The 21,753-nt window shown below is 45.9% G+C and overlaps 1 protein-coding gene across 2 annotated transcripts in view; it reads left to right on the top strand.

Moving 5' to 3' along the window:
- LOC126544595 (rap1 GTPase-activating protein 1-like) overlaps nucleotides 1–21,753 on the top strand; it is a 292,574-nt gene that overhangs the window by 222,621 nt on the left and 48,200 nt on the right. For both annotated transcript variants that reach the window (XM_055061716.2, XM_050192017.3), the window contains 6 exons: nucleotides 13,818–13,924; nucleotides 14,055–14,133; nucleotides 14,252–14,305; nucleotides 14,899–14,982; nucleotides 18,625–18,725; nucleotides 20,426–20,555. In XM_055061716.2, coding sequence (XP_054917691.1) covers nucleotides 13,818–13,924; nucleotides 14,055–14,133; nucleotides 14,252–14,305; nucleotides 14,899–14,982; nucleotides 18,625–18,725; nucleotides 20,426–20,555 — 555 coding nt within the window. The remainder of the gene's footprint in view (nucleotides 1–13,817; nucleotides 13,925–14,054; nucleotides 14,134–14,251; nucleotides 14,306–14,898; nucleotides 14,983–18,624; nucleotides 18,726–20,425; nucleotides 20,556–21,753) is intronic.

The following is a 21,753-nucleotide window of genomic DNA, read 5'->3' as shown; positions in this document are numbered from 1 at the left end:
GGCTTCTTATGATATGACTAATAATAATCGGGCCCCTTGGTAACCCCCTTTCTTCTCTTTGATTATATATATATTTATATATGTATATGTATACCGACGCGAACCTGCTCGTTGGTATATATGTATGTATGATCGCCGCATTGCGTAGCACAGTGCGCGAGAGCACGGGCCAGTGTTTCTTTACGCCTGAGACACAGAACTTGAATGGGCAAGTTTGTATATAGCGTTTGTTTAACCGCTTCGGGAAAGCTTCGCTTCGCATGAGAGTGCAATATGGGCGTTGGATCTGCATACATTTTTGCTTTGTCACTTGTTCAACGTATTTCCAGTTAGAGGAAGACCGAATCAGTCAAGAGGCACCCGTACCTATATCAGCATCATTCTGCCATTCTTCAAGACAGTCTCATCCCCTTGTGTCTCCCACGCGCACTGAACGATTCCTGTGTCTGCTGTGTTCTGTTACGTACTTTCCTGTGTCACTGAAGAGCATGGTGTGGGAAGGTTATGCACCAGTCTACGCGTCCATCGCTGAATCGGCCCCGACCCAAGACGGTGCCGATTGATTGATTGATTGATTGATTGATTGATTGATTGATTGATTGATTGATTGATTGATTGATTGATTGATTGATTGATTGATTGATTGATTGATTGATTGATTGATTGATTGATTGATTGATTGATTGATTGATTGGTCAACACAGGGGATAATACAACACAATGGTCATAATAGTGTAGTGGGCGGATGCATGTTAATGATCGTTACACGAGCGGTAAATTCCGTTCAGCTTCGAACTCTTGGTTGAAATAAAACTAAATATAAGTGAGAGAAAACTCCTCTGCTAAGTAGCCGCAATAGCAGACATAAACCAATATAAAAACAATAACAGGTGTTATTACCTTAAACAAATGCCAGCTGGAGTGGAAACATGGTATGCTTGGCGTCCTGCAAAGAGCTCTAATGTGGATTACTTATTGCTACTCTGATGAATTAAGGAATGAATAACGTGTTCCCTACTTGACGGGTCTGTTGGAAGGTGCCCTTGTACACCTGTGACTTGTGGATCCCTTGACTTGTGGATCCTGCGATGACTCCTTCTGCGGTCGCCGCATCCCGGACTCAATTCCGCGAGCTTCTTTTCAGCGGCAGAACGTCGTTGCTAACCAAAGATGTGGCTGGAGAATACTGCCGCACGTGTTGGTAGTTGGTATCGGTAGTTGTCCGGTAGTTGGTATTGCGTGCTTGCGTCGCACGGAGGAGGACAATTAGCATCTCTTAGCTCGGCGTTCGCTAAAAGAAAACGACCGATATATTTAGTTTATTTATTTCATACATGTTGCTATAGCCTCCACATGTATGTTGTTACAGGACATTAGAAAATACGTTGCATCAAAATATGAACGAGAAAATGGTATCCACATATCCATACTGCAGTGAACCAAAAGGCGTAGTGAGCAGTACACTAAGGGGCTGTGACTTTGCAGGGCCAGCCCTTAACGAAGGGCAGTACTACGAACAATACAAAAGTAGAGGAACAACAGCAAAAAAGTAGATAGAAACCATTTCAAAACGGAGTTATATATGTTATTACTGCGTAAGGTGCTCCGATTCGTTTACTATCACTTATGCTCATAAGCGTAGTCTACGCTCCTTTCAGAGGAGTATAACGGCACGATCATATAGGGACGATCAATTTTCAAAAAATTTGAGCGGCTTCAGGTTAATTCGCAGGCGCAGACAGACAAGGCGCCTGATGGAAAGGTTAGCTATGCGGAAAAGGCGAATTTACGCACATTCTGTGATGAAGCCAACTATCGGAGCTCTGCTCATGAATATTTCCGTGCCTGAAGAAAGTGCGGCGCACGTGATTAAACTCAACATAGAACGCCGCTGTTTTAAAGCGAAGGCTATGTATATTAAAAAAGCGTGTGCGTCCGAGAAGGCGCTCTTGCTATAATATCGTCCGATAATTCGCATGTACAAAGGCTTCATAAAGCGAACGCCGACTTCAAAGTGGCGTCGACATCACATATTGAGCGAATGCTAATCGCATTTAAACTACCTTGAAGTCAGGTCACGGGATCCGCCATTACGTGAGTTTTCCGTTTTTGAAAGTATCGTTTTATTGAACATTGTACCGAGAGCAAGGAGTGTGAATTTCAGGTGCGCGCGTGAATGTGTGCGAGAGAGACGGCCAGCGTTATTTCTATAAGCCTCCCAAGGATACGACCGCGCAAGCTCACATTAGAAATTTGTACGCGCTCGTAAACTTTTGCCAAACTTTTTCTCTTTTATCCGTCCTACTCCTCGTCCTTTTTGTGCTTGATCCCTTTCTCTATGCGAAGTAACGTGTAGGAGGCTGGCAGAATCATATCTTTTTTTGCTAAAACTCATTCTCTCTCTCTCTCTCTCCCTTTTGTTCTGGTTCCGCGCGTGAGGGGAATACTGCACCCTGAGGTGACCGCTACTAACCTGCGCAGCCAAGTCCATGTTAACTGAACTGGACCCTGCGGGCTTATTGTTGAAATTGCAAGGTCGTCCTTGCTGGGAAGTTATTTTTTTGTTTTTTGTTTTTTCTCGTGGGCGGCTAGCAAACTAGGTCGCCTTTTCGAACTGATTGGTAAAACTTTGGGAAATTGTGCTCCCTCGTATATTTAAAGAATGAAATAAAGGGGGCACAAGCGTCACGTGATACAGGGAGACCATGTGTTTATGTCCGAACTTTCGTTAAAACCAAAATGCACTGGAACCAAAGAGAGAAAAAGAAAAACCACTGCGAACCGAAGTTCCGAGTTCAGTTTTAATTGGAAGAGACATCATCCAAGGCGTGCGCGCACAGCAAAGTTGAGGCCGCAGGCAACTACGCTCAGCAGTGTTTCAGTACTGAAACTTTATCGGAAAATAATTGTGGAGGCCCAGCTCTGTACTCGTAAAGTAAATAACACTGCAAACGAGAATAATCTATATGTACACGAAATTTAGAAGCGCTTGTGCGGAGATAGTTGGTATGCTGTGACTATGGTGTATGGTTTTTTTTTTTGTGTGTATGTGTCTGTGCAAAGCCTCCTGTATGTACCAACCTTGGGGCACCAAAGTTAACATTATACAACCTGCATGATGAATGGATGAATGGATGGATGCAAAACTTTAATAAGGTCCTGAGGTTGCTCTGATCGAACATTGTGATAGCTCATTTTCTGCACCGCCGCGAACCAGCGGTTACTATACCGTATATAGTTGTTGTCGCAGTACCTTCGGTATACATTCACTCATTTCCACAGTTGGTGCCCACGATCTGTGCGTACACCTGTCTCCATCCGAATGAGCTGCAAATCACAACACGTTGCGCGAATTTCTACCTTGCTTGTCACGGTAGAAGAAAGTGACAAACCGTTATTTAGTGTGCACGCATAGTTATGGGAAACTCAACTCCCAGAGGAGTTCCTGCGTGATATTCATTCCTCGGTTGACGGAACACACCATTTAAATGTGTCACGTCCATCGTTGCCAGGTGTTCGTAGGTCTTGCGTTATTTCTGCGTTAATGAGTTTTAGTTTGACGCATTTATTGATACGTGTCCTCAAAGTGCATGGCTGGTCCCACCAGGTAATATCCTAATTCTATGCTGGCATAAAGATTTTGAAACCGGCGTAATCATCATGAATAATTTATGCAGAGCAATGAAATGTTATACGCATTCTCGTTGAAAGTGTCGTCTCTAAATGTGCGCCGACCGCGCTCTTTTCGGGTGCCGCGTCGGCATCACGTGGTAACATGCATATATTAACCATTAACTTATCATTTCTTTAACTCAATTCAACAGTACGAGTAATTTCCGCTACGTTGTCCTTGGTGTCATTGTTGGTTGGCTTCTTATGATATATATATATACCTAAACCGGACACTCGTCTGGTTGACCTCCCTGCCTTTCCTCTCTTTGCTATCTCTCGCTCTTAAGATAAGACACATATTCGCTAAGATTCCTACAACACTATTTCTCGGTCCACGCATATGGCACAATGGCCGCGCCTTCTTTAATTTTCAAGACGCGTGCAGTAGGCTGCCCCCCCCCCCCCCCCAGAAGCTGTGCGGTATGGGGAACCAGCGCTGGATAGGCGGCGCGTCGAAAAGAGTGCGTTGCACGCCGCCCTGGCGACGAAACGCGGCATATTCCAGCCGCTCGACCAGACGACACGTCCGCGGCCGTTCCATAGTTCGCGTGTTTCCGTTTTCACGCTGCTTCAAGTGGACAGTTTTCGTAAAGAAGCTAGCGCCATGAAGTGAAGAAATGACGACAAAAGCTTTTTAAGCTTCATATATTTTTCACAGTAGGTTGCGGCGAGCACGTGCGTTTATTTAACGGTTGCGCCGTGTGCCGTTCCCATGCTTGTGTGGCAGCCTGCCTCGCAAATCTAGCAGCTACGACGCCGGTCTTGCTTCGCTATGGTTTCGGAAGTATTAGTTGGCCTGAATACATTCCATACTTCTCTGGCTAGACATAATAAATTCTGGTGTTAAGTCGGCACAGCAGTCAATGGAGAAGAAAGCTTTACCGCATCAGCTGACTCGCGCAAGCAAAGATTTGAGTGCTTCGCTGCTTGATCCGTAACAACCCTGGCTACATTTAGCACTAATTACATAATTTTACCGGATGCATCTCAGCGCCGAGTCCTCATCCGCATGCGCATTTTTAACAGATAGGCGGCTTAGTCGCGCGTGCGCCGGCAGTATGCGCACACAACTCGTATTACAAGGCAGCTTCCCTGCCACATAATTCATGGCAATGAATGGAAACTATTTACCCTTCGTATCGTTCGCTTGGTGTGGTGGCATTGGAAGGAGCTTGGCGGTGGTACTGGGAAGGAAGAATGGTTGGTACATATGGGGGGGGCCGGATGGTGCATGCTATTGCTCATTTTGTTTCCGACGAAATGCCGACTGCAGGTTCTGCTGTTTGGTACTGACTGCCACGGCTGACCGTCTGCACTATCGAATAAACCAAGCACACACGCGAAATTCGATTTAGAAACCAGTCCGACACCGCTTGACAGGGCGACAAGACGGGAACTTACTCCGCTCGCCTGACTGCTTGGATCCAACGCCGCCTCCGTTCTTGTTCGTAGGGTTTAGATGGAAAGACGCAGGATACATCCTCCCTCATTCCGATGTAGTTGTGACACTTGTATACGCAACACTACCGTCGGCGTCCTTTTGTTTTCCTTCGACTTTAAGTGCACGCAACGCCGCTACCAGTAGCAATTTTCGTCCGCGGGAGCGGCTGCATTGTGCACGTTCTGACCGCCAGGGTGGGGCTGCAGGCGTCCTGAAAACTCCAGCGCTGGTCCCCATACTGCGCTGTTTCGCTGTAATATATATATATATATATATATCGAAACCCGTACTGCTCTGTCACTAGTTGCTCCTGACAAGCGGATGGGCCTTTTTCTCGGAAGTCCGCCAAGGTTTCGACACATTTTCGCTCGCAGCGAAATAAGAGAGAACATGCGGCTCGGTCCGGCGCTTCCAACAAGATTAGCCCACGGGGTGCCGTCCGGCTGCGCTGTGCTTTCAGTCGCATCCGCTTCGTCGGTGCGCCAGCGGGTCAGCGCGTGTGTGTATATATATGTAGTAACGCAAGGGGGCAGCGCCTAGCGAATCTCATCCGAAAGCGCCGACGGGCCCGATGCGTTAATTTATTCCAGCGTGGAACTTCGGGTGCTCTGGCGAGTCCTTTTATTGCGCGCTCTACGATGACTCGGCTTGTCCTGGCACTCGTGAGCGCGCACGAACACCACGTTCGTGCGTCTTTACGCGCGTTTGACTCTGCGTAGCTGCTGCTATATAGCTGCTCTCACAACGCGTTGTGTGCGAGAGCCTTGCGTTACAAAAAAAAAAAAAATAAGTAAGGAGCTATGTATACAGGCGCGCCTGCCGCGTGGCCTTACGCCTTTTTATACGCTTTCTGCAACGTAGGGAGAAGAAAAGAAAGTACAGGTTGAATACGCTGCCGCGGAGCGGCTATATGTGCCGTGTTGCGTGTTCCCCGGCAATTTAAACTCTCGGAGCGTCGGAAACTGCGCTCGAACTGTCCTCCTGTGCTTCGGACACATACGTTGGAGCGGCGCGTCCGCTGAGATGCGAATGGGAAGTTAAGGCTCCCGTCCGCGGAGACGTCTAATAACTTTCGCGGCGTGTGGGTGAATCCGCGTTCCTTCTTTCTTTTTTCGCTTTTTTTTTTCTTTAGCGCGACGCTCTTTGGCACGACGGCTGCCAGTTCTGCCGAAACGGCGGGTTGCGCGATTGGCGCGGGTAAATGGTAAAAATGGACGTGCGACGGGGGACTCGTGTTTCCACGGCTCGTAATTTACGCGGCTGCCCATCTAGAATGGTTACGTCCTTTTAACAGTGCGTGGTATATGCGCTGCAGTTCCTATGTTTCTTTCTCTCTTTTTCTTTCTTTTGCCACGTGTATTATAAATCACGAAGACGGAAAGTTGAAGCTTTCAAGCACACTTGCGTCAAAGTTTACTGATATGTGGTGAGCTTTGATCTTTACGCGGCAGACAAAGGACACCCGGCAAAAGGCATAACACACTGACATACTGCACCGCGGAAAAGATTCTGGTGCGTTAGTTGTCCTTCTTTTCTGTATTTATTTCACTCACTCACTCACTCACTCTCTCTCTCTCTCTCTCTCTCTATATATATATATATATATATATATATATATATACCGCGGTTTCGCGGTCTCGTAGAAATAAGGAAAGTACACGGGTACCGCGTTTGTCGCTCGTGTCGCTGGTTAGCTGCGCCTCGTATTTTTCGTTTTCTTTTTTCGTTCTATTCTTGCCGTAGCTGCGCTCATTAACCTGGGAATCGTTTCAGGTGCTCTGCTTCTTAACCGCTGATGCAATGCGCGCGTAGTGTTCGGCTAACGATCTCGTTAGCGCGGGAACCTACCATGGCTCTCTGTATAGCTGAAGCTAAGAAATGCGTCTTTGAAAACGCACCGCTTGTCTCGTTACGAAATTTGTTCAGGAAGCGAGAGAAGATCGGTCAAAGAATGCCGCCTGCCGCGAGCTCGTCCGATAGTGAACTAATGAAAGCCAGTATCGTATGATTGGTCGGCGAAACCTCCAGGATATGTCACATAAGCCACCGTTATCTTGCGTTGAAAGTTTGATGTCACTATACTCCAACGCGCTACAGTCGGCTGCAACTTAGGAAGATTGGAGACCGGTGACCGGTGACCGATGACCGGTGACTCGATGACTCGATGACCGGTGCGCGGCAGCCGATTGCCTCCGCGGCTAAAAAAAAAAAAAAAGAAAAAAATGGTACCGCTGACGCCACTCGGCCCAGTTCGAAGCGCGAGCTGCCGTGTTCTTTGTCCGCGGGCTCACCAACCGTCCTGTTCATGACGTCATTTTATAGAGTGCGCGCCCATTGATGGGAGGCTCGTGTGCATCCGCCTTTGAGCGGCAGATGTCGCTGCCGTATAAAGTTGCAGCCGACTGTAGGTTCCGAAAGCCGGCGCAAAATCACCATGTGAAAACGTCGAGCACCGATGTAATTTAAAAAACGACGAATATAAATTAAGGCAAGGGAAGCGGCTTACGTGAGGGTACGTGAGGAATTGGAGTTCAAGATGTGGGCGGGCGTGTGTGGGCGCAGACTACGCGCAATACACCCTACACTATATTCATACAAATGTCCCCTTTGTGATGATTACGCCTCTCTATATCACACCACATGGGCGTGCCCCAACGTGAAGGCGGCCCCGCAAATACCCAACCCCACACCCGAACAGTGGGAGGCCGTGCTGACTACTTCGGACCCTCGTAACCAGCAGCAACTGGTGCGGCGGGCCCGGGAGACAGCAAGAGCCGCAGGAGCCCTGGACTAAGGGCGCCTCCCGCACAAGCAGAACAACACCTGCTTGTCCTTCCTTTTAATAAATGTTCTCCTCCTCTCCTCCTCCTCCTGTGTGGGCGCGCACACGTGAGTGTGTGTGTGGGGGGGGAGGGGGGTGGGAGGACGAGGGGGCCGGTGATTCTGTGTGCGCTGGACATCAAAGTATCTATTTAAAATATTTCCTCTTTCTCTTCAAACATCAGTGTTACCAGACGATTGGCGCAATGCTGCAATAATTCCAATACATAAATCGGGCTCGAAATTAGATTTAAATAACTACCGCCCAGTGTCATTAACAAGCTCATGCTGCAATATAATGGAACACGTAATATTTCAGGCCATAATAACACACCTAGAAACAAACGAAATTCCATATAAACAACAACATGGTTTCAGATCAAGCCTGTCAACTATAACCCCAACTAGCAGAGTTAACTCATGACATAGCTAACGTACTTAATAATGATGGCCAATTAGATGCAGTTTTTTAGACTTTTCTAAAGCGTTTGACGTAGTTCCGCACCAGGATTTACTCACAAAATTATCGGCTTCCAGTATTAGTAATAAAATAACATCTTGGATCAACAGTTTTCTAACCAATCGTAAACAGCGTTTCAATCGATAATAATCCTTCACAACCACTCGATGTCTACTCCATAGTACCTCAAGGATCAGTTCTGGCACCACTTTTATTCTTGATGTACATTAACGACATCCAGTTTTCCATTAAAAACTCAATTCAGATGCGCCTGTTTGCTGATGACTGTGTCGTGTACACAGTCGTACACAACCAAGAAGGCCAGATAAAACTTCATAATTCACTGCAAACAATTTACTCTTGGTGCAACACTTAGGGCATGAAACTGAACACACCAAAAACACATTACATGTCTTTCACAAATAAAAAAACTCCCGCTTAACTTTACATATTTGATCGGAGGGTCAACAATCGGCAAAAGCGACCAGGTAAAATACCTAGGCATTAAACTCACGCGTAACCTTAACTGGGAGCCTCATATTTCGACCATGTGTCAAAAAGTCATAGGCAAACTAACTTTTAAATTTTAAGAGGGAAACTGCGCGCAGCACCACCACACCTCAAACTAAATGCGTACAAAACACTAATAAGACCATGCCTAGAATACGCTGATCTAATCTGGAGCCCTCATAAAAAATGCCTTATAAATAAAATAGAACGCATACAAAAATTAGCAATTAGCTTTGTATATTCAGACTACAAAAGGCAGTACAGTATCTTAGGTCTGCTAGCAAGGGCAAACCTAAAATTCCTCTCGCAGAGAAGAGCAATTTCGCGACTAAAATTCATCTATCAATTATACCATGGTCATTTCCAGATAGCACGTTCTCATTACCTGCAAGATCCTCCAAAACGCTCAACCAGACTAAATCATTCCAAAACAATCTATCTTCCCCCAAGTCGTATTAATGTTCAGAAGCATTCCCTTTTTCCGTTGCCCATTTCCCAGTGGAGCAAGTTAACTAACGATATTGTGTGTTTCAATAACATCGACTCCTTTATTAACCGCATTCAGTGTATTGACTTGTCATCATGATTTTTTTTTTTCATTGCATTTCTGTACCACTCCTGCGTGGGCCGTGAAGGGCCTGCAGCATATTCAAATAAAAAAAAAATATTCTCTAGAGCCTGTATTTCTTTTACGATTCGCACGTGCACCTTCAAAAACGGCGCTTAATACGTTTTAAATGGTTCTCTCCTTAGGTTTTCGTTCGCTTTCCTGCCCATTGCAGTGCTCTCGGCAGCGTCGATGAAAGCGTTTGCGAAACGTCTTCAACGTCTCCTGTCACGGAAACCAGTGACACTGTTAGTCTGTATAGTCTGTACGGCATTGTTGTAATATGGGACAGGAGTGCGTGCCTTTACGAGGCGTGATTCGGCGCCCTATAGTATGCGCTCGGGATTGAGCAGAAGACTAGGCCCTCACGAAGGGGATCACGTACCGCATACGCAATTGCTCTCTTGATTGGCTGGCGCAAGTAACGCGAGTACCACGTAGTACTTGAGTACAGCGTCATTGCGAAACAGGTTATGGACGAACCGCATTTTCGCAAACAAACTGTGTAGGCAAACACATATAGCGTAGACAAACGAACTACACAGTGTAGACAAATAGAGCGGGCATATTTCAGTGTGACATTGGCACTTATTCTCTGTTGCTGGTGCACTTGGAGCAATGCAATTTTTTTCCCCAATAACATTTGGAAACTTGTCCTCAAGTATTGATCTCGTACGAAACTTTCGCCGGTACTATGGAGATAGCTGGACAGATATCTATTTTTTCGTCAAACAATGAGATAGGTATTCTGCAGCGCCACCGCGTCTTCGTGTGCTCGCGCACTTAGCAGCCTGTCTTCCGAGTTTTACAAAGTTAAACAGGTTAAATATAGACTGAATATAATTGGCATGTGATGATATGACATAACTATGATAAGCTATGATAAATGCGCGCCCCGCAATTTTTTTTTTTTTAATGGAATGGTGCGTGCACCTGAACTCTGGCTCAAAGCTCAAAAAGCGGCGAATGCAGACGGGATTTTTTCATCGTTGAAGAAAATTGCAGCTGTCATGTCAACCGCCCTCCTCCGTTTCTGTATATCCGCGGCCGTGTATACCTCGTATTTCTTGAATGTCAACCTGTTATCGTGACTTGAAGGGCACCACCGACGTCATTGCAATATCACCTTTCCCAGATTTTATTTCTCTACAGCATGTATTGCTATTTTATTGCAGTAAATGCACTCAACGACTTTACAACGCAACCGTCCGAGCGCCTCTCAAGGGAACAATGCAAGCACAAGCATTGACATGACGTGTAACGACGATATCACATAACTTGCAAGAGGACAGTAAAGAGACTATGTGCATAAGTGTACCCTATGCATATATGTGTACCCTTCTTCGATTGTAATACAAGAAGCTAGTATAGCCAGCACCGTATTCGCGCCCCTTTTCCTTTTTGTCATAAAAATAACAGTAAAAAATGCGGCGTAATTGCCCCCTTGTGCATGGCTTCGTGAGGCTTATCCACAGTCTGTAGCGAAGACTGCTTTCAATCCAAATGAGAATCCAAAGGAAAGTCGGTAAATTTCCACGGCCCTCGCACACTCCAATAGGGTGAAGAAATACATAAGCTCGCTAACTGGCATCATGGCGGATCGAAGCTAGGCCATTGCGTCGTGATGAGCATCTGTGAACCAGATTAGTTATCCGCTCAACGATGAATTGACCAAGTTCCAGGACGTGGAAAAGCAGTCCGATGTCCAGAGATTACTCAGTAATTTAAAGAGAATTAGTAGCCACAAATTTCAGGTTTCTTAATGCAGCGTAAGGTCACTCCGGCAGGTTCTGCTAGGGTCCTCTATATAACAACACGATGTTCTTTCAGTCTACTCAATGAAAATGCTTGATCTAGTTCAGGATGTTTCTTATCATGCAGAGTTTACGAATGCGGCAATGTGCGACGCTGTTTCGGGGATTAGGAGACGTATTCCTTTTTCTTGCTTGAATCGAGCATATTCTCGTTTCCGTGTTTCAGTGACTGTATATACGTTCGTCAGTGTTGTGTTGTATTTGGAACGTGCAAATTGTTAGGGGCTTCGTTTGGGCCTTCTATTCGGTAAACTCGCCCAGGAACAATTGCATTTTTGTATGCGTGTTTGTATATGCGTGCGCGCGAACTTTGGAACAAATGTCACTGTAAATTTCAATGTCACCTTACGTTGTAACGTTTCTAATATTTTGTGCACATCTGTCAGATCGGAAAAGGAGAGAGAGAGAGAGAGAGAGAGAGAAGGATGCAAAGAAAGGCAGGGAGGTTAACCAGAGTCAGTTCTGGTTGCCTACCCTGCACGGGGGAAGGGTGAAGGGGGATAAAAAGAGAAAGAGAGCGGAAGGGGGACATAGAGTGAAATAGAGACGAGCACGACTAGGGGGAGGAGGAGGAAAGAGAAAAGTAGAAGGCAGGGAGGTTAACCAGAATAACGTCCGGTTGGCTACCCTACACCGGGGGAGTGGGAAAGGGGAAAACAAAGATCACAGGGAGAGAGAGGAGGGAAGGAAAGAAGGAAATTGCGGCAAGTTCGCTGACGCGTGTGGTTTTACAGAAATTGCATTGATAGTCACAGAACGAGCACGACTGAACCACGTACACTACAAAGCGGTAGGGGGCGGCGTTCTTATAGTCTATCGTGTAGCCCCGCAGATCGCAGGAATCTTACTAACGCGAGTAAGGCCTTTAGCATGGATGTTCTGTGGGTGTACTGACCTAAATCTTTGAGTTCTGTTAGTGGGCGATTGTCCAACTGGTCCAGTACTCTGCACAGCACTTGTCCCTGGGCGCTATATCGCGGGCAGACATAGATAATATGTGCGAGCGTCTCATCGATGTTGCATGTGGCGCACATGGGGCTGTTGGCCATTCCTATAAGGAAAGCATACGAGTTCGTAAATGCAACGCCTAGCCACAGACGGTACAGCATGGTCTGTTCGCGTCGTGGTAACCCAGGCGGTAGGTGCATCCGTATGTCCGGAGACAACGAACGCAAACGACACATGGTGAAAGCGTTCGAGTGCCACAGAAAAAAAAAAAAAGTGGCTCGCGCCACCTGCAGGCGCCAGCTACTGCTTAAACGCAAATGAAGACGATGGTAGTAATAATATAAAATTGGCCACGTTGCTCGTTTTTTATCAGTTTTGAATGTCTTACCAGGGCAGAAGTTGCCGCAATACAGAAGATGTCTGAGTGCGAACTAAGCTGCAGCATCAGAAAGAAACGAATGCTCTTATGTTTTGTGATTGACGATCACGAGCAATGGCTCTAATAATCGTAATCACAGGAAGGAGGAGAAATAAAAAAAATGCCACATGGCAACGATGTTTTTCTTTTTCATGCTACAAGCAAGAGGCAAACCGCTTTCAGACGACATGGAAAGAAGTGGGGAAAAAAAGTCGTTTCTCGACAAAGCGAGAACAGACAATTAGGCGCCCGCCTACCAGGTTCGTAATCAGACGAAACAAAAAAGATAACGAAGCACGACCGGTCTCCCGTCGCCCTTTAAAAGCGAAGCGCACACGTAGAACCGGTCGCCGGTGGGCTGCACGGGGCGTACTCTTCGAAGATTACTGTCATTTCGGGATTACTGTTGCGAGCTCCAGCCTGGGACGTCGCTGGGGTGGCTGATAAATGGTGAACGCTAACGTGCTCGGTATACATTTGCATATACGCGTGGATGCGAGACACGCAGGTGTAAGAGACGGTGTGTGTATGGGGAAGGGGGGGGGGGTGCAACTTATATGCTTGCTTCATGAGAAGAAGCGTAAACCAGGAGAAAGAGAGAGGAAAGTAGATAGAAGCAGACCGGAGTTAAGCGACAGAATGGCGACCCCCGTTAGTATTCGTGCTGGTCACGTGGGCTCTTAACGGCGAGGTCATGAATGGGGCTTTTTTCGCAGGACCTCTGAGCCGTTTCCTAACTCGCCCACAGCCTTCTCAGTGGTATTTATTATATCTTGCGTGACTCGCTTGTCGTAACAACGTTGCTTAAGGAGAGGCTAGCATTAGAGCATTCAAGCGACCACGTTTCAACTTCTTGTTTATGAAGTACGAAAGAAATTTTGTAACTCCAGGGGCGCATCGCTGCGAACCTGGCCGGTTATTCTAATCTGACGGCTCTTAGCATGGTGGCACCCGATACAACGAATAAAGCGCTCATTCATTCATTCCTTAATTAATTCATTCATGCGTTCGTTCGCCGATTATCGCTTCCCCTATGCATGTCTTAATTCATCTTTGCTTCACGTAATAACCCTCAGTTTTCATCTCGCTCTGTTTTCTTATCTCATTTTCTTTCTCCGCCCTATCAGGAGCACCTCAACTATATCGGACGAGATGAAGGTTCAAATCCCTTCATTCTGTCGCTCAAGCTGGAAACGATAGAGGAAGCGAACGATCACTACAGGGTCATACTTAGGTGAGGCTTTAAAAAAAAATTTCCTTTTTGTTTTTCACCACTGCAGTTGACGTTGAAATAACCCGTTAAACACAATCAACAGCGAATGACACTGCCGGTTTCTGACCCTTTCTTGTGCGTGTGGTTTCAGAACAAAAGAAGGCATTGTTAGCGAACTGGTTCCGAACGATCCGAAAACCGAACTCTGGACGGCAGCTCGACTTGTCAAAGTGAGTATTGCGCGACTATTATTCTCTAAGTTCGAATTATTCTCTGCTGCGTACATCTTGGGTGATATTTCGTAACGCATTTTTTTTTCTCTCTCTCGTTTTCTTTCTTTCTCAACAGTCCTTACGTGATAACATCAACAATGTGGTGCTGCAACCAGTGTTCTTTCCAAAAGTAAGTGCAGTTACGTGATTTTTGCTGAAGCCATGCAGGCTGTTTGTTCAGTGACAAAAGTACGGGAAAGTAGCTCTCCGATGGGTCTAGCTACTGGGTCAGCATCGTCAGTACGAACTCTTACTGACACAAAACGAAATAAAATAAAAACAAGAAAAACAAGAATTAAATGTACACGACTCGCATAAGTACACTTCGCACACTTAATTGCGTCAGTAGTTCATGCAAAAAAAAAATACAAGGAAAGAGAATAAAGTTCAGTCTGAAATCTCCCGTAAGTGCAAGCGCCACAAGCATTATGGCCGTAAAGAAAAAAAAAACGGGGGTGGTGGGAGGATTTACAAGTTTATGAGTAGTTTACAAGCGAGAAGCGGTCACGTGTGCTGGGCATGTGTGTGCACACCAAGAAATCAACTTCAGATATTCTTTTTCACGTGTAAAGAATGCAGTCTGCTCGAATGTTCGAGCGCAGCTTCCCATGACACCATGCTCGGTCGGGGCGCGCTCTAGTATTTATGCAGTGTCGAAGCATTACCGTGAGAACGAGCGTCCGCTTACGTTCCTAACTTTTGTGGCTTCTTTTCCTTCTGCAGGCTTCGGAACTCCTGATGGCATTCGACGAACAAGTTCTAGTCCACGAGTACAAATTTGGAGTCATTTATCAAAGGCCCGGCCAGGTATGGACGACAAGAAAAAAAGAAAATTGGGCCCGGGGCACCTGCGACGAGCTTATGCTTGAGGGAACGCGAACTTGGGCTGCTTCGGCAGACAAAAACACGTCCAATCATGGGCAGAAATGTCGGTGTTGCCTCCATCCCGAACGTTCTCTCTCTTGTTTCTTTTTTTTTTTCTTCCCGTCTTTTTTTCTTTCATTCATTCATTCCTTCGTACCTTGAGTTACGTTCGCCGCGAGCATTTGCATTTGCAAGGAGAGTAATTAGTGTGCCCCCCCCCTCCCCCCACCCGAGTCGTCCTGCGGAGGAGCGCGGGAGAACGCTAATTATATTATCTCAGCAATTTTCTCCGACGCTGGAACGGGCGAAGACGGGGAGGGACATAGCCGCATGGACCATGAATACGTAATTATCATTCTCCTCGGTATTAAGGGGAACTCTGGCGCGAGCAAACAACAGGAAACGCGCGTGCGATGAGAGACGTGCGCAAACTTTGCTGATTGGGTTTACAACTGATCGGATATTATATCACTGTCACAACGCAAAGGATCGGCTATTAATGCTACTCTCAGACCTAGTTATAAAGACACGAAATATAACGAAATAATGAATATAATGAAGCAGGTGAAATTTCCCTTAAAATCCCCATAGAGGTCCATGTATTTAGAACCTCGTTTTAACAAAGTGAAAGACCGCGTCGAATACGTCGTTGAGCAACGCTGGTCTTTCTCACCGCCGCGCGTATAGGTCTGCGCACCTGCCCACAAGCATGCAGCTCACTATCGCACTTCTCCACTGCCCAATATTAGTGCATTCACTTCCCTCCTTCTCCATGGCGCGCCGGGCTGGCAGCCGCAGCTGGTCTTGGCCTCAGATATCGTCGGCGCAATATCGGGGGCCATCGCACAGGCCGTGCATTCACTTCTCCCTCTCCCTGGGGCGCGCCGCGATTGGCAACTGGGCGTGACCTCCGAGATCGCATTGGCAGCGGTGCAGTCTCGGAGGCCACGATCCGGCAGAGCCAAGCCGGCGTGCGTAGCGAAGTTCGCTTGCTTCCTCGACCACACAGCGGAGCGCTGGGCTGTGTGCCACGTGCTGCTCGACCACGACGAGCCAAGTCGAAAGCGGACGAATCAGAATGGAACAGAATGCAGCTATCTAAAGGCTATGACGTCAGGCTCTAAATCGCGTGTCGCACACGCCGAAGATTCTTTTCTTGTTCTATTCAAATTTCATCGTATGCGTGGCAGTGTAGCGGTACCGCGTCCCGCAAAGCCGTCTTCTTATTTGCATGTTTACACCCCGTTGGGCATATATTGCAGTAAATGATATTATTGTATATATAACGAAGTAACGGATATAACGAAGTAATGTGTGCTCCCCCATCAACTTCGTTATAATCAGATCCGAGTGTATAACACTAACAACCGCAAGTTGTATTATGATGTTACAGTACAAAGGATTGGGCATTACATTATGCTACTAGAAGAGAGGGTCGCATATTTTATTATACCAATATAACACAAAGATTTGGATGTTATGCTCTTATCACATAAGTGATGGACTTCGACTTCATGGCACGAGTTTCAACTTTAATAATAGAAAAGTATATTATGCTATTATGGCACAGCGGTTACGATATTCTCGTAATACACCCCGTGTGGGTGTAGTGGTATTGGCGTTGTGCTGCCAAGCCCGAGGGTGCGCGATCAAAGCTTGGCCGCGGCGGCCGCATTTACATGAGGGCGAAATGCAAAAAACTCTCGTGCACCGTGCATTGGGTGCGCGTTATAAGACAGCCTCAGGTGGTCAGAATGAATCCGGAGTCCTCCCTTCTACGGCGTGCCTCACAATCATATCGTGGTCTTGGCACGTAATGCCCTGGAATTCACTATATTACTATTACTCTCGTAATCTAACACGAAGGAACGGATACTATATCAGGGCTGCTATAACACAGAGGCTGCGCGAAATCAAGAGGGGGACAGAGACGGCAGAGAGAAATAAATGGAAAATGAGGCACGAACAATAAGACAATTTCCCACGCTGTCTCACGCGCTGGCAAATGTGGGTAGGGAAATACGCCTCTTAAGTTGCGCCTGCCCGTGCTATAGCGCACTACTTTTAAAGAACTAAGAGAGTCGTCGGCACTCCTTTTCCGGAGCAACTGGTTGTCCGACTTATGCGATTCCGTATTTGAGACTTCTCTTACTTTGCGATGGGAGACGCATATAAGAGGGAATACAATAACTATGGAAAAAGGGAGTTTGGTGTAATTGAAATTCTAATTTTGTGAACTAACACAAAATACGTCGTACTTTTTTTTTTTTTGCAATGCCCAAGGAGGTCCCGAACTTATTCAACGTAGGCGGCGCTTCCTATACAGTATTATTCTTTAATGTCAACGAACTCAAACGAAAGACGAGCTATGTTATAAAAATGATCCATAACAGCAACAACAACAAAACAAGAAACAATAGCTTAACTTGATGGGACGAGGAAATTTAGGCATAAGGATACGATCACGGCTAAATATTGTTTTATCTTCCTTTGAAGAAATACCAAAGAAGTCATTCATATTGAATTACGATTCAGCCTATTCCAAAGTGGCATTCAAGAAAAAAAAAAAAGAAAAGTAAATTGCATCTGTCGTTATCAGTACTGATGACAGCTAAGAGCACGCTATGATGGATGGCAAACTAATTAGCATAATAGAATGAATAGCTTCCCGAGAAGAAGATTCCGAAGGTTCTCGTTGTTTTTACAGTGTGCGTAAAGAGGCACTGCGTACGAAACACTCGTGCGCAACATGGCTATTCTTCCTGCCTGTGGTCATTATTCATTACAAGGTCAGACTCTAGTTTCCATATACGAAACTTCGGTACACAGTCACCTCGCACCAACGCGTACATGTACACAGAAGGCTTTCGCCTTCTGTGTACATCGATTGTACCTCGTAGCGCAGTGTATGTAGTTTCAATTCGCCCTAATTCTTTTTTGAAGCTTCCTGCTTCTTCATGCAAATACGGTAATGAAAAAAAAAACGCAGCTATATAATCTCTATTTTTCCTCCTTTCGTTTTCAGAAAGAAATACTACGGTGCGGACAGTGTTAGTGTACGTAAAATGAAGAAAAAGAAAAGGACGTTGTTTACCGCTTGATTAATCAAGCGTGTGGTTTCAGCTTCATTTAATCCGGACATTGCCTAATTAAATCAAAATGCGGAGTCACTGGGCTGCGCAGCCTTTGTCGACAGCGTTGCAGAGCATGCATTAGAAGGAAGGAATACGATATAAAATCGAGGGACGAAGTGAAGGGCGATTCAAATGTGCGATAGCATCTTTTTTTTTTTTCGATATACGGTTTCGCGTTGGGGGCCGGTAATTTCTCTTAATTCCTGCCCGCGCCATCGAGCTTAATTAGAATGTGCGAGATGTTGGCTCATTAATTTAAGCAATACAAAAGCTTCCGCTCTGCAGTGTTCAGTGCCTTTCTTTTTTTTTTTTTTTGAATAGCATTTCATGAGACCTTGACGCTCTTTTTCTTCGTGTACGTGTATTTTTGTTTTGTTTCAGGCGGCACTCGCGCCATCGTTTGCAATCGCTCGTTTCATTTCGTTATCATTTCTGTTTCTCATCTTCAAAGATAAAGGAGGAAGAACTTTTTGGAAACCGCCACCACAGCGCGGCGATGGACGAGTTCCTAAACATGCTGGCCGACAGAGTCACGCTCAAGGACTTTTCTGGGTGAGCACGCTTGAACCCGAAACCGTTATTTCCTGTCCGTCCTTGTGACGCCGTTGATTGCTTTTTCACATTAGTCCTATAACAAAAAAAAAGGGGGGGGGGATGGCAGTTTTCGTACACCGTGAGATAAAGGTGCAATAGGCGTTAAGGATGATTACACCGTGGGCCTCTGACGTTGAATTCTTGATGCGTGTTGCGATACAAACACATCGTAATCTCGCGGTGGGCTATATCTCAACAGCGAAAGTACACGTCGTTATCAGTTTTTTTTTTTCGTTACGTACACGGCGAAGCGAACGAGTTCTCCACCGGAAAACCGCCATCTCAATATCAATGCAGTTTGTTGTTTGAAATAATGTGTCAAATTCTCGTAACTTTCGGAGGCAAGCCCATATTGGTCGTCTTTTCTTTTTTAAGGTTGACGGAAGTAGCGAAATTACGAAAAGTATCAAAGGACGTGCTTGTAGCTGTTTGCGCGCCAGTAAAAACAGTCATGAAAGTCATCTGAACTGCATCTATCGGACAGATATCGAACGGATAGGTGACAGACTCACGTAAATAACAAAATAATATGCTTAGTTCGCCGTAAACTGTCCTTTAGGAGAATTTCGTAGCATTCGAATTTCGTTTCTCTTTCTTTCCCTGAATGCACAGCTCTAAGCAAATGTTCGCGCTACTTTTATTTAAATTTGGCCATTTTTGGCAACGCCCTTTCTTTAATATCGAGGCCTTCGATGGAAAGATATCGTGCAGACAGTCTCTGCACGAAAAGTTATGCTGGGAACGATCTCTATTGGCATTGTCTTTCTGATTCAAGTACTTTTGATTGCAAGCGGCTGAGCCGTTGCCTGTTTCGCGTTTCACATGTACTACTACAGTGGGGTGGGCCCAAGCTAAAGCCTCCTTGTGACAGTCCTAGGCCAATGTTCTCTGGGTGCATGTGCTGAAGATAAACGTGTGACGTCGCTTCCGGTTATGAAGCCCTTTCTTATGCGCGTTGATCGTAGCACCGAAACAACCGCGAACCTCTGTTTGCCTTGGCAACCTCGGTTGAAGGTTTCAGGTATACTCCGTACGCTGTGTGTGGGATAACTTAATCTAGAATCCACGGGATAAAAGAGATCTTAGGCCGCTTTTATCTTGACGAACATTTGGCTTATTCGTGTATGCCTAGTGCATGCGCAAACTTCCCTAAAGTTCGAACCATTGCTAATGCTTAGATAAGCGTTTGGCTGTGATGCTGCGTTTTGGAGTATTGCCAGCGTGCCGTGCTTTGCTGCAAACAAGTAGAGGTGGTGCAACTATAAGCGTTCGAGATGCGCTGTACCGCCGCATCCTTTAATATGTCCCATGGCGCGTCAACGCTTTCATAATGTTCTTATATATATATATATATATATATATATATATATATATATATATATATATATATATATATATATATATATATATATATATATATATATATACAGTTTTTCGTTCTAGCAGATTAGTTTTTGTCCCCTGCAGTCTCCGGAAACGGAAAGACCCTAGCAACTCCATTAACTTGTCCATTATGCTTCGTGTTAAATTCGCTCCCATTTTGCACCTCGGTCACGTTGTGGGCGGCGACCCCGCAATTATGCGCACCTATTATCTCTAGCCGCTCTAACGTTATTTCTTTTTTTTTTCTATTTATGTCTCGGCCGTTTTCACCTCAGGTTCCGCGGTGGCCTGGACACGCAGCACGGCCAGACGGGCCAGGAGTCCTTCTACACGTCTTTCAACGGCTGCGAGATCATGTTCCACGTCTCCACGCTGCTGCCGTACACGGAAGGAGACGTGCAGCAGGTGACCTTGGGCTCGTTTTAATTGTTCTCACCACGCCAGTCCCAGACAGCGTTTCAGTTTCTTGGTGCATTTTTTTCTAAGCACACTGGAGTTGCCCAGTTCGTTTGTATGGCTAGTAAGATATGGCATATACGAAAGGTTGCACCTCAATATTTTTCCGGCGACTGTTTCACTGTGATAAGCGAGAGGAATGGGAACATCCGAGGGGATCGATTCTTTTTTTTTTTCGCCTCAAGTGTACGTATATGCGAAGTGACAGATCGGTCCTGAGAATGTTTGTCATGAGTGGCGCTGGCTAACGCTGCCAAAGCCAAAGCTAATCCTGTACACAAATAGCCAAGAAAGTGGCCGGAGGAATGGCGCCACTGTAACTTTATTAGCAAAGCACCGCACGCGTAATGTGGATAGTGCGGGTTCGGTGTACACACTTGCGGCAAGTTACGTTTTCGTCAGCTTTCGTTTGCCTTTACCTGTTCTTTTTTTTTTTCTATACGTTTCGATGAAATATCAGAATCAGCTTCCCCTATGCTTTCTTTGGCTTTATTCTCTGTCACTTTCCATGATCGTTGCGTGTGAGGAACTCCGCCCTACCTTCTTGATCTGGATCAAGTACGCGAATAAATTGGCACCAATGAAGCATTTTTTAAATTTTTTTCACTATTAAGTAGCTCTTTCGAAACTCTCTCTGCAGTTAATTGGCGACGAAATACTAAAAAACGACGGATGTGTACATATTAGCTGAGGAAATGAATGCGAGAATGCTTTTTTTGAACTTCTCGCTCGAAGTGGCTGGGAAAAGGGTGCCGTTGCGATGTCAGTGATCTCGCGGTATTTTCACACTTTCAAATTCTTTCTCTGTTTATTGATTTCTTCTTCCTTCTTGCAAGCGGCGGCCAGGAAAGCTGTTAGGCACAGCTCTGGCTGCATTTTCGAGACCAGCGTAATCCTTGCTTTCCTTTTTCACAGCATAAGCGGTTACCTACAGCCTCGACCAGCCGACGCCAAAGCATAGGATGTCGCGGGAGCTGACGCAAGAGTGCCAAAATGGCGCCGTCACCCGCATTCGTTCTTCGCGCTCGTTCTGCCGTGTCAACTGTTACGGCAGACGCATTTATAATGTCAAAAAAGTAAAACATACTTAAAGTGGCTGAGTTGAGCGCTTTCCTTAGTTGTCCATTTAATCAATTCATTTATTTAT

Source organism: Dermacentor andersoni, chromosome 3, assembly GCF_023375885.2.
Source record: "Dermacentor andersoni chromosome 3, qqDerAnde1_hic_scaffold, whole genome shotgun sequence".
Taxonomy (NCBI): domain Eukaryota; kingdom Metazoa; phylum Arthropoda; class Arachnida; order Ixodida; family Ixodidae; genus Dermacentor; species Dermacentor andersoni.
The sequence above is the reverse complement of the archived record's forward strand: the minus strand, read 5'-3'. Positions and strand labels throughout refer to the sequence as shown.